Source organism: Erythranthe guttata, chromosome 5, assembly GCF_056151865.1.
Source record: "Erythranthe guttata isolate IM_541 chromosome 5, IM_541, whole genome shotgun sequence".
Classification (NCBI taxonomy): domain Eukaryota; kingdom Viridiplantae; phylum Streptophyta; class Magnoliopsida; order Lamiales; family Phrymaceae; genus Erythranthe; species Erythranthe guttata.
In genome coordinates this window covers 18,463,146-18,475,505 of record NC_142537.1, presented here as the reverse complement: position 1 = coordinate 18,475,505, position 12,360 = coordinate 18,463,146, and the positions used below count along the sequence as shown (strand labels likewise).

The 12,360-nt window shown below is 34.8% G+C and overlaps 2 protein-coding genes across 3 annotated transcripts; one reads left to right on the top strand and one right to left on the bottom strand.

The window, feature by feature from the left end:
- Positions 1-1,186: 1,186 nt before the first annotated feature.
- On the top strand, positions 1,187-3,808 carry LOC105967042 (serine/threonine-protein kinase Aurora-2). 2 transcript variants are annotated; one of them, XR_016031209.1, is made up of 9 exons: positions 1,187-1,338; positions 2,050-2,166; positions 2,267-2,413; positions 2,506-2,601; positions 2,694-2,789; positions 2,872-3,000; positions 3,097-3,214; positions 3,356-3,428; positions 3,521-3,808. XR_016031209.1 is itself a non-coding variant. In XM_012991604.2 (9 exons), the coding sequence occupies exons 1-9, from the start codon at positions 1,303-1,305 to the stop codon at positions 3,620-3,622; spliced, it is 882 nt and encodes a 293-aa protein (XP_012847058.1). In that variant the 5' UTR covers positions 1,187-1,302; the 3' UTR covers positions 3,623-3,808. The 2 variants fall into 2 exon arrangements, 1 of the variants encoding a protein (XP_012847058.1); XM_012991604.2 differs by having other exon boundaries at positions 2,872-2,968.
- An 823-nt stretch (positions 3,809-4,631) lies between these two features.
- On the bottom strand, positions 4,632-11,041 carry LOC105967165 (ATP-dependent 6-phosphofructokinase 6). Its single transcript, XM_012991751.2, has 14 exons — positions 10,598-11,041; positions 9,073-9,119; positions 8,950-8,989; positions 8,590-8,652; positions 8,386-8,523; positions 7,697-7,855; positions 7,499-7,552; positions 6,944-7,012; positions 6,626-6,755; positions 6,031-6,284; positions 5,719-5,767; positions 5,490-5,644; positions 4,967-5,084; positions 4,632-4,843 (listed from the first exon to the last, which is right to left on the bottom strand). The coding sequence occupies exons 1-14, from the start codon at positions 10,697-10,699 to the stop codon at positions 4,791-4,793; spliced, it is 1,431 nt and encodes a 476-aa protein (XP_012847205.1). The 5' UTR covers positions 10,700-11,041; the 3' UTR covers positions 4,632-4,790.
- Positions 11,042-12,360: the final 1,319 nt, after the last annotated feature.

The window sequence follows — 12,360 nt, the reverse complement described above, 5'->3', positions numbered from 1 at the left end:
TTATTTATTATTTACTTTTTGGGCCTCGTTAATTTTAATGGACTTCAGATCTCAGGCCCAATATATATATTTAGTAGCTCTCATTAAAATACTGAAATGTTAAATGTCGTTTTAATTTTATTAATGCCGTTTTGACTTCGAATGTGATTTTGATATATTTCTATTTTGATTTTGGCAAAATTCGAAAGACGAAAACTGTAGTCCTTTCGGTTAGCTTTCTAATCCAACTTAAACCCGCTAGATTGGATGCCGTGTTACAAAATTATGCATGAATGAGTCACATTTTGAATTTTAGATACCTCGATACATTAAAGTTGTGGGCAGTATCCATTGATTCATGTATATCTTTCTCGTCCGACATCCAATTTTGGTGATTCAAGTTGGATTAGAAAACTAACTCAGAATACTACAAATTCTATTTTTCGGGTTTTGCAAAATTTATCACATCCCTTAAAATATTGCATATATAACAAAGGTGGGAAACATACAGTTTTTGTACCTCAAATTTGCATTAATTTCACATTTGGCCCCTCATGTTTACAAAAAATACATATGATCCCTTATGTTGTAAAAATTCAACACGTTTAATCGTTTTCGTCAATTTCCCGTTAAAACTAATGGAATCAAGCGTGTTCCCATCGCTGACTTAACTAACGGACTAACGGTAAATTGACAAAAATAACAAAAAATGTTAAATTATTGGAACATGAGGGACTAAATTTGATTTTTGTGAACATGGAGACCAAATATAAAGTCGATGAAAACTGTAATTTCCCCAATAGCAAATTTATGATTAATTTGATAAATTACATAGATATTAATTCAATGTAATGTATATATAAAATTATACACTGAATTTGAAATTGGTCTACAATTTATGTAATATATATATTTTGAAAATAATTCGTATAATATAATTTTGGTAACATAATTCTCCATAAAACATAAAATTACATTTATTTTCAATACAAAAAAATTCAATCATTATCTATAAATTTGGCAAAAGGAATAAGAATTTTTATTTATTAACTCACAAAAAAATTATATTCTAATTATTTGGAGAAAAAAAAAATAAAAGAAAAGAAAAACTAATTTAATTTTTGGGAAGCGAATATGGCAGCAAACGCCACACATGCCACGTAGGCAATTCTTCTGTTCAAATATGACCGTTGCTACATTACGCCAATAAAGACCAAAAATTCTCTCTTCTGTGTTTGAAATCAGATCGGAAGCAAAAACTCTCTCTCTCTATATCTCTTTCTCTCTCTATCTCATTTGAGTGCGCGACTGCATATTTCGAAAATGGCGATCGCCACCGAGTCTCAAGAAGAACACCAGGTGAGATAACCAACAAGCTTCGTTCAATTTTTCTTTTTTGACGAGTTTTTAGGGTTCTATGATGATTTTTAATTTTGCTATTTCTGAGAATGGATTTTTATATATCTGCTTTTTCTCTCGTTTTGCTTTCGTTCCTTTCTCTATCTAGAATCTTCTTCCTCCTTTTTTCCGCTTGTTGTTTCTCCTTTATGATTTATTTTGGAATGGAGGCTTAGCTCACCGGACAAAAATTGGGGATGATAATGGAGATTGGAGAATGTTAAATCCGGTTAATTAATAATTAATTGTTACCTCCCCTGATTTTTCTTTGTTTTCAAACATAAGGGAACAAAATAATTGCAATTATGACTTTTGAATTCAAATATGCCCTCATGTAACAACAGTTAGAATAAAATTTTATGCTTCACACGATAATGTATTTGTGTGACACTACTGGAAATATCAAAGTGAAACTTGGAAAATTGCATATTGATTCTCCTTTCTGCATTAGAGATACAAGTTTGCAAATCGATTCACGATTCTTCGAATCCAGATTCCAGATCAGTAATCTATGCCAATTGTAAGGGTTGTGCTTTAATTTTGATCGCGTATAGCCAACAATTTTGTAACATAAACTTTATATTTTCGAAGGCACTGAGCACAATGCACCATTATTTCTTGTGTCATATGCTTGTATATGTAAAAATGTATTTTTTTCCTTTTTTTTAATAGATTTCTTCGGAGAGCACTGCAGCAGAGAGATTGAGATGGACTCTAAACGACTTCGACATAGGAAAGCCTCTCGGCAGAGGAAAATTCGGACATGTGTATCTCGCTAGAGAAAAGAGGGTAAGTAGTGGCACTCAAATCTATGATCTTTATAATGTGAGGGTTATTTGTATTGAAACGTATGATACTAAAATGTATGTTCTCTCCTCTTTGCAAGCAGAGCAATCATCTTGTGGCACTAAAGGTATTGTTCAAGAGCCAGCTAAAACAGTCGCAGGTTGAGCATCAGCTTCGCCGTGAAGTGGAAATACAAAGCCATCTGCGACACCCTAACATATTACGACTCTATGGTTACTTTTACGATCAGGTAATTAATTATACGAGGCTGCTTTTCTTTCAGTCTATGAGTTGAATAAAAGTGATTGGTTACAAGACATAATCATAACATGTTAACTGCAGAAACGAGTTTATTTGATTCTGGAATATGCTGCCAAGGGTGAACTTTACAGAGAGCTGCAGAAGTCCAAATATTTCAATGAAAGACGCGCTGCTACAGTGAGTCGATAGTCTTTAAATTCTTCATTTTAGTTTGCGGCTGAAAAGACGCTTGTGTTTTTTTGGATTTTTAATTATGGAATATGGAACAGTATGTGGCGTCATTAGCTCGGGCACTTATTTATTGCCATGGAAAGCATGTGATTCATCGAGACATTAAACCAGAGAACCTTTTGGTTGGAGCACAGGTAATTAATTTGTAAGTTCTTGAGAAAATTTTCCAAGCCTTTTTTTTTTTCTCATATGAATTAGTGTTCCCTACTTTGCCAGGGTGAACTGAAAATTGCAGACTTTGGTTGGTCTGTGCACACTTTCAATCGCAGACGAACTATGTGTGGCACACTAGATTATCTCCCACCTGAGATGGGTAATGCTTATTTTAATACTTCCAATTTTCAGGTTGATTTAAATTAATTCAAGAACACAACATATATGTGTGAGTGTGTGTGTGTGTTTCTTTGGGATGTTCAATTTTTTTGTTTCTTCTTAATATAGTGGAGAGTGTGGAGCACGACGCAAATGTGGATATATGGAGCCTTGGTGTCCTTTGCTATGAATTTCTATATGGGGTTCCTCCTTTTGAAGCAAAAGAGCATTCGGACACATATAAAAGGTAAATATCGAAGCATATACAAATCAATTATTAAATCGCTAAAGAGAAAATGAAATGACTTACGAAAAAATTGGAAGTTGCTATAGAAATGTGAACACCAAATTCTAAGATGCCGCCATCTGGCTGTGTTCTTCTGTGCAGGATTATCCAGGTGGATTTAAAATTCCCTCCCAAACCAATCGTCTCTTCGGTTGCAAAGGATCTCATAAGTCAGGTAATTAATTTAATCTCTCTACATATTAAACCTCCCACATAAGCTATCTTAAGTTTGTCTAATACTTTTTTGTTCGATTTTGGTAATAACAGATGCTTGTCAAGGACTCCTCAAAGCGTTTGCCTTTACACAAACTGCTTGAGCATCCATGGATCGTGCAATACGCCGATCCGTCTGGCGTTTACAAGGGTTGATTGATGTGTTAAATTTTCTTTAGCCCCATCATCAACTAAAATAAAGTCAGTCTTATGTAAAAATATCTGTGTTGTGCCAACTAGATTCGAGTATGGTATTGTTCTCTCGTAAACTGGAAACTATTGATCTGGATCGATGTATTGATTTGTAGTATTATGAATTAATGATTTACTTTGCCTTGCGAATCTATATACTTTATATAAAATACTTACACCTATGTACACGTATATATATTTTCAGAATTGCGTTCCTAAAAAATTTGAATTACAATCATCTCCACGAAGATCCCAGGTTTAAGAAACGCAAATTCCACCCTGCTAATGGTTTTATTTACCTTCTTGCTTTGTTTTACTGCTTTTTTTTGTTTTTTCCTTCGTGGATCATGAAAACTCATTTCATTATCTAAACACATCTAAATTCGTGCTACGATGATGCAACCATTGGTCCTTGAAATTTATGAATCATGTTACTATATTGCATGATAACTACCGGGAATTTCTCGACCGCCATGTATAGAGGTTAATGAGCCGCAGTTTGTAAGAGACCGCAATTTACCTAGTGCACATACAGCCTAAGTGATCATTTGTCTAATTTGAGTTGCAGTTCACAAATGAAGGATTTATTGTTCTTGATGAAGTCTTCGGCCATGAGCTATCATATAAGCGTTTATTGCATTCAGCACCCTTGTGTTTCTTTTAATTACTAAAAAACTCCCCATATTAGCAAAAACACCCCCATATTCAGTTCTTTTAGCAAAAACACCCCTATAAACTCACTATTTAGGAGTGTGCTAAAAAAAGTGCATTATAATGGAGATGGGGTTTCCCAATAAATCAAGAAAACCAAGAATAAAATCACAATTGTAGACTCAATTGGACATTCAACCCTTATTTTTAACAATAATAATTTGAGAAATGTTGCCAAACCCAATGAACCCATCAGATATGCAATACCACCATATAACACTAGCTAATGAACACTCAAAGGACCTCTAGGAGCAAGTCGATGTGAAAACACCCGGACTAGATTTTATTCGTAAATGTACCAAGTGATCGACGGGGTTAGTACTAGTAGTAGTACATACAGAAGAGACACTTTTAGTCTCAGTATCTCTAATTTAAATAAGTTAAAGAAAGAAAAGGGGAAAAAGAAACTTCAACAACAAATTCACTGCCCGAAGCTGAGGCATCCTAACAGATCGGTGACCTTGAAATTTGTTCCTACACGACCCGATTAATCCAAAATTATTGTACATATTTCAAACTCTGAAATGTGAGGTGCAAGATCGAGTACTCAAGAATCAAGTGCTTTTTATTTCATTTCAGGCTGGTTTTCTGTATTACCTGAGTTCTCACCAGTGAGCTTATTTACTTTGAGGAAGCTCGGTTGATTAGTTGAAGAGAGAAGCCTCGCCCACATTCTGTCCGTTATCACAACCTTGTTTTGCTTTTCAGTAATACGCTGCAAAAATAAACCATTTTTTCATTGAATACCAAGCCTTCAAGTATAAGTGTTATTGGCTACGAGAAAAGGTAACGTGGAGCTCTCGGGTGGGTGGTGCTTTAGTTTTCCGGATAAAATAAAATTTCTTCAGGTTTTATGATTGGTTGGTAATAATCGAGGATTAAGTACAACAGTATTATAACAGAGAAGTACAAGTTGTGATGAAAATAATCATAGGATGAATTGATTCTTCAGCTTGTTATATCTCTTTTTTCCTAATTAATACTAGTAAACTTTTGAAATTTCAAGAACTTTGTTTTTTCTGTCACCTCATATGAAGTTGTTTTATAGCGTAAAACATTATTAGAAGTTAAATTGTGGTCCTAGTGAGAGTAAGAGTACTTGTAATAGAAAATCACTCACATTGAAAGGGATGCATGTATGGCGGCCATTAACAAGCCCACTTGTGAAGCCCGTGTACCCCGCCATTGCTCCATGAACAGCACTCTGAGCAAGGAGTGTGCAGTAAACGTTGTCCGACGCATTGCTAGGAATAGCACGGATCATGTAAGTTGGATCTGCAAAATCATGTTGTTAGTTTTGTTCCTCCTTAATTATAAGAAATAGGATAAAATTATTCCGGCATGAGTACCTATGTATTTGAGAGTGATCGGAATTTTATTTTGCTTCGCAAAATGTTCCTGTCAAAAGAGAAAAAAATGAGCTCAACAGAAATCCAACTTAACACACCAATCTTACACTGATAAAATCCAACTTAACATTCTCACATTCTGATGGCCATGTTTAGTTCACATGTATAGTGACAAGCATGTTTTCTTGTTATCAAGAGTCAAGACAATGCAAACACTTGTTGCAGCCCAAGTGTCTGAAATGTTTCCTTTCCTCTTTATCGCATTTAATGATTATATGAAAAGAAATAAGAACACATCTGTGTAAAATGTACCTTTATTTTTTGAGAAATCCATAACCCGACGTCTTGAAGTAGCTTGTTCCCTGAAGCATCTTCTTCATTTTTGGCTGTAAGAAGCTCCTGTGCTGCTCCTTCAGCAATAACAATAACCATATGTCCATTTTCTTTGAGCCTTTTCTCCATGTATTCAAAAAGCCCTCCCTTTCCTTCAAGATAAAAGGGTGATTCCGGAATCAAACAGCAGTCCACGTCTCGACTGGCCAGAGTAGCATGCATTGCAATAAAACCTGCACCGTATATTCCAACAAGTTCAGAGGGAATATATAGTATGCTAGCATGAAAGAAGTTGCATGTCAAGAGTGATTATAAAGCTCTAAAGGGGAGGTAACTCGTGCTTTCTCATGTCTCAATATGTTTATGTTGTTGGACAATGGAGTTTGCCTGTATGTTGTTGTATCCTTGTAACACGGGCAAAACCCAGGTTTTCAAACAAGGTGGAAGATTAATGCAGAAACACCCGGACCCACCCACAACACTACGATTTTGGAAAGTGAAGTTAATAGCTAATAATGGTTAAGAATTTTTTTTTAATAGCCTAATTAATTAATTGTGTGAAGAATCATTGTACCACTGTAGCGACCCATTAGTTTCACTACACCAATTCCATTCTCCGCACTCTCAGCTTCAACATGTGCAGCATTTATGGCACGCTGAGCTTCCTCTACAGCAGTATCAAAACCAAATGATCTATCAATAACCTGATAGCAGAAGCCAAAGCAAAATTGTAACTCGTCAGAGATTAAAACCATAAATCCATGTGCATACGGTAAAAAATGAAAGAAAAAAAATCAAGGAAATTGATAGGCACAAGGTTAATGTGCATATAAGATGATACAAGCTGAAGGGAGAAGAAGTTTATCAATAAGTAGGGAAGGATGAAAGATACCGGAATATCATTGTCAATTGTCTTGGGTATACCAGCAACAGCAACCTTTAGACCACGCTTTCTAATTTCCTGCAAAAGAAACTAAAGGTAATGAAGACAGAAATAGACACTCTAAAAATCAAAGATATCTCCTCAAAAGTACACATATTGCTATATAGTTGAGAACATCAGGCAGTTCATTTTATGCATAAAGACCCTTTGGAAGTTAAGGTCAAAATGACAGCTATAAGTTAAGCCAAAAACTGCAAAATTTCTCTAGAAATATGTACAAAAAAGACATGTCAACACTATAAAATATTCTACAAAAATAGGGCTGAAGATTATGTCAAACTCATGTAAAGGACTCATCACAACATTAGATACATGAGAAAAAGGAAAATCATTACATAAGGCCTCCACCAACTATTCTCAGAAATTAACTACCATTTTTTTTGATGATTTTCAGCTGCTTTCCATATAACTATATGGACTACCAAGCCAAAACACGAATACTCAGAGAGTAACTCCATAGAAAAGCGGCTATTAGAAAGTAACTCTATTCCCAAAAAAGGATACCTCATAGATCACAGCTGCTCCTTTCAGAGTGCCATCTCCTCCAATTATATAAACCTGAGCCAGTAATACTGTTCATCAGAGCCAAAATGCAGTTTATTACAAGCCAAAACAGTAGCAGTACATGGTGGAAGGGAAGTAAAATTCCAGATAGAGTTATGTAGAAGATTTCTTCAATATTAAGCACAATCAAACACATGCCTGATTAATTCCGCGGTCCTGAATGCTGTCAACAATCTTCAAGGTGTCATGGCCACCTCGAGATGTTCCCAGGATTGTTCCGCCACGCTTGTGTATGTCATTCACAATCTTTGGCGTCAAAGTAATTGTATTCTTTGCATAGAAACCCCTATAACCTCCCTAAGAGAAGAGATACTGTCATTAGGAGATTATTAACATGTAAAACGATGATTGCATTAACATTGTCATAGAAACTGCACTAGAGAGGATATGGAAGTTTTAGTACTAACTAGAAGTGGTGTGGCTGATGGAGTTAGCAGAATACTCAACATTAAATCCACATAAAATTATACGGAATATATTCAGAAGTACGTTCGACAAACTGGTATTACTAGGATTTCACGGCAATAAAAAGGCAAGCGGGTAAAGGTTAATTTAATTAAAATAGTTATTATGGCTTTAACATAATATAATATTTACCATAATCTTCCTCATTTTTTAAATGCATTTAGATATTGTTTCTCTTTTTATTATCTGTTTTCATGTATTTTTTGAAATAAAATTATAAATAGGCCTTTTTAAAGTCTGTTGGGCATGAGAAAAACCACGTCAACAGTTGCCCTGCCATTATCTATGCAAGGAAAGTCAACACTAAAGGATTCTGAAGATAGTAATTGCGACAATTAACATTAATTATATGACAAACTTACATCAATTCCAAGGACTTTGTTGACACCATACATATAATCAAGGCTGTGTACAATTTCTCTGATCACCGTGTTTAGCCCAGGACACAAACCACCACAAGTCACGATACAGGCATGCACCTCATCTGAAGGAAAATAGACCTGCGCGAATCAATGCAAATTTAACCAATCTTGCTTAACTGCTTAAAATGATAAAGAAAAAAGTACCTTTTGACGAGGTCCAGCTCTCCGAAAATGTACGCCTCTTGGTGTATCCTTGTGAACAACAATCTGTAAAATATGATAGAAACATATCACACTCCAGTGATAGAAACATATCACAACACCACCTTAACTTATAAACCTCAAGATGTTTTTTATCTATTCCAATTTGGAATTTTTATACTACGATATTCTTTATTACGTGTTGCCATATCATTTCATAAGCCACTTTCAGCCTAATAGCATCTTATACAAGCATGATTTAGCCAAGATTCAGGGCTCGACTACATATAAATGAAACGGATATACACAGCCTTCTGACTCATGACCCTGATTGAACAAAGCAAGTTGAAGAGTAGAAATCACCTTTTCAGGGACACTATCATCCATGTCAACAAAGTACTGCCTGAAAAAATAATCACGATCAATTACTATCATGTAGAGACAATATATCATAACATCACTGCAAGAAAAGAAAGATCAACTAACTTGACAACTGAATAGGCAGGATTTGATCGTAGCGGATTTGGATAAGTCTGCAAAGACAATAAAGAGCAAACACATTATTTTTGTAACAAGCACCGGTCAGAAAGAATATATATTAGAAGTAAATATAAAGGAGCAATAAAAGAGGGCATATAATGGGGACATAGTTTCCCATTATTTCCTGCATTTGTAAGAGTAAAATATAAATACGAATGGAAATACACCAAGTACAATATGACAGTCCGTTTCGGTCCATTCTTTCATTTCAGTTTTCACCTTTAGTTCTGCTATGGTCATAGACAATTGTTTGAAACCAGTACATTAAAAAATTCCTGCTAAAGCGTTAACAGAATAGTGAAACTGAACTCCAGCCAAGACTAATCAAAATTATGTATCTGATCTACATTTAGAAAAACAATGCCTGAATATTCAATACATCCATCACGAATATGTAATACAACAATTATTTCTTATTTACTAGTCAGTTTCTAAAATTACGTAAAAGAAACAGAAATAATGAGGATTTTTTTTATCTTGTTTCTTTTCGTTTTTCATTCCAGAATGCAGTAATGCACTGTCTCACCTCCTCATTGACATTCTAAAAACCAACATATTTGACCTCGTGTATACACAGAACAGGTGAAAGAGGCACATATATCTTATATGCGAAACATGTGTAAGATTGTGTACATAAAGTAGGTAAAAATTATTCATAAGCAGCATATTTGAACAACTGATTATATATATATGAGGATGCAGATTCAGTACATTAATACATTTCATATGTCACTCAATTCTGCACATATATTTTCTTGGCATTTTTCCAAGATGAACCCTGCCCGGTTTATTGATATAAATATTTCAAGAAATAAATACTAACTCATGTTTAAGAAAGTCAAGTTCCATGCTTATCCCATTCTCGGAACCAAATACACAAACCAAAATCCGTCACTTTTCGATCATACTTTAGTAAGAAACTACACAAATCTCTAACGAAACATACTCACCACGAAATAACATAATTACGCTCAAATAAAACTTCCAATGTAAAATAAAACGATCACGCTAACAAAATTGCCTAGCTAAAAAACCGAAATCATACAATATATGAAACGGTTGCAAGCTAATATACAAATTTATCTACTGAACAACACAAAATAGTTCCACAAGTCAACCCATGAAACTAATAATCTACCAAAACACTGTCACAAAATATTCACACTTAATCAAATAAACAAAATCAATCCAGCAATACCATCACATAACTAGAAACCTAAATTATATATATTGGGTGAAGTTACGCGATAACGTGTTGCAATATTCACGATCCTGAATCACATACACAATATATAAAATTAAGCAAAAAAACACACCAAATATGTAGATTCGTACAAACATATTTCCATGTTAAAATTCACTAAATCACATAACATGAAATTAAATAAACAACGCGCGCAGACACACAACGCCAATCGATAGATACAGTATGTGTATGCATAGATGAAATGAAATGGGAAAAAAAACATACAGGGAGATCCGGAATGTAGTCGCTGAAATGAGGTACATCTTGGAGGACGTATCCGAACTCTCCTGTAACCACCTTCATCTGATAACTCCTCTCCGAACCCATACTCTGCGCAGAAAGTCCACCGCTTTCTCTTGTTGACGAAGATCAAATACAGCAACAGCAAAACGAAATAAATTAAATTAAAAAAAAAAAAATTGGAGGTTGATGTAGTATATCTATATCTGCTTCTCCACTTCTATGAAGAAACTCATTAATTTAATGGCGATTGAAATGGTAGGAGAGAGAGAGAGAGAGAGGATTTCGATCGGAGCCTTGATTTTAGGGTTGAGGTTTTCTAATTTTCTAAACAATTTGCTGACCGCGAAAACAGGTGGCGCGCCACTTCACTCTCTTTTTTTTGACTCTGGATAATGGCGAAAACAGGTCTGTGAGCATGGTACCACTATTGAAGCGTGAGGTACAAGGCTACCGTTTTTGTTGCAGGTGTTTGGTGTGGGACCATTGAAAGATTCTGGTCAACTTTAGTGTGGGCCCAGATTCTGTTTTGCGAATTGTTTAATTTGTTAGCCCATTAATCAGAATGAGTAGGTGGGCTTAACCCATTATTTGTCCAAGTTGAGTAATAGTCTAATATATACAATTGGGCCTCTATAAATTAATAGAATTGAAATTAGGAAAATTCTATTAAAATTTAGTAAGATATTAAATTATTGAACTAATAAATTAATATGTTTTCAATGAGTCGGGGACCGTGATAAATTATTATTTAACCGATTTTATTAATTTATTGAAGTTCTACTGTAATTAGATATGGTTCTCGGTCAATCCAATTGTCCAATATACAAATGGACTATTTGACACTTTTTTTTTTTAATATTTGTTATAATATTTTATATTTTTTTTTATATAAAATTCATATATGAGAGTAGTTAATAAATTTTCAGTTCTTTGTATTAGATATGTAAAATTTTGGTACTATGTGTGATTTATTGATAAAATTATCAATTTGACAATAATCATATAAAAGTTTGTAGTTTTACTAAGATAATTTCAGATATTACATTAATTTATAATATCTTGTTCAAAATTCAAATATAGACGGGAATTTTCATAATATTTTTCGATTTTTGCACCAAAGGAAATGCAACGGAAATCTGAAGCTTCCTTGGACTAGCCGGTTACTATTGCAAATTTGTGAAAGATTTCTCGAAGCTTGTCTCTCCACTCACCCGATTAACTCGAAAAGACGTTAAGTACCAGTGGACTCCAGAATGTGACGCAAGTTTCACCGAATTAAAGTATCGGCTCATATCGGCACCAATTATCGCACTACCAGAGAAAGTTGGAGAATTCATAGTCTACAGTAATGCCTCGAAACTAGGGTTGGGCGCCGTACTCATGCAAAATGGAAAATTCATTGCCTACGCCTCACGACAACTCAAAGAGTATGAACGCAATTATCCAACGCACGATCCAAATTAGTTGCCGTCGTTTTCGCACTCAAGATTTGGCGACACTATCTCTATGGTGAAAAGTGTACCATCTACACCGATCACAAAAGTCTGAAATACTTTTTCACTCAAAAAGACCTAAACATGAGGCAACGGAGATGGCTCGAGCTAGTCAAAGATTACGACTGCGAGATACTCTACCACCCCGGCAAAGCTAATGTGGTCGCCGACGCACTTAGCCGCAAATCGATCAACGCCCTCATAGTCCAACCTAACTTGGGAGAATCAATCAAATCCGCCCAACAGAATGAT

Bases quoted from the DNA above. Each gene is read 5' to 3' on its own strand.
- LOC105967165 (XM_012991751.2), bottom strand. From the start codon at position 10,699: ATGGGTTCGGAGAGGAGTTATCAGATGAAGGTGGTTACAGGAGAGTTC. The intron at 8,990-9,072 runs GTTAGTTGATCT...TTATTTTTTCAG, and splicing joins CCTGCCTATTCAGTTGTCAA to GCAGTACTTTGTTGACATGG. The intron at 7,013-7,498 runs GTATCCTTTTTT...TTTCTTTTGCAG, and splicing joins GAGCAGCTGTGATCTATGAG to GAAATTAGAAAGCGTGGTCT.
- LOC105967042 (XM_012991604.2), top strand. From the start codon at position 1,303: ATGGCGATCGCCACCGAGTCTCAAGAAGAACACCAG. The intron at 2,969-3,096 runs GTAATGCTTATT...TTCTTAATATAG, and splicing joins TTATCTCCCACCTGAGATGG to TGGAGAGTGTGGAGCACGAC. The intron at 3,215-3,355 runs GTAAATATCGAA...TCTTCTGTGCAG, and splicing joins CATTCGGACACATATAAAAG to GATTATCCAGGTGGATTTAA.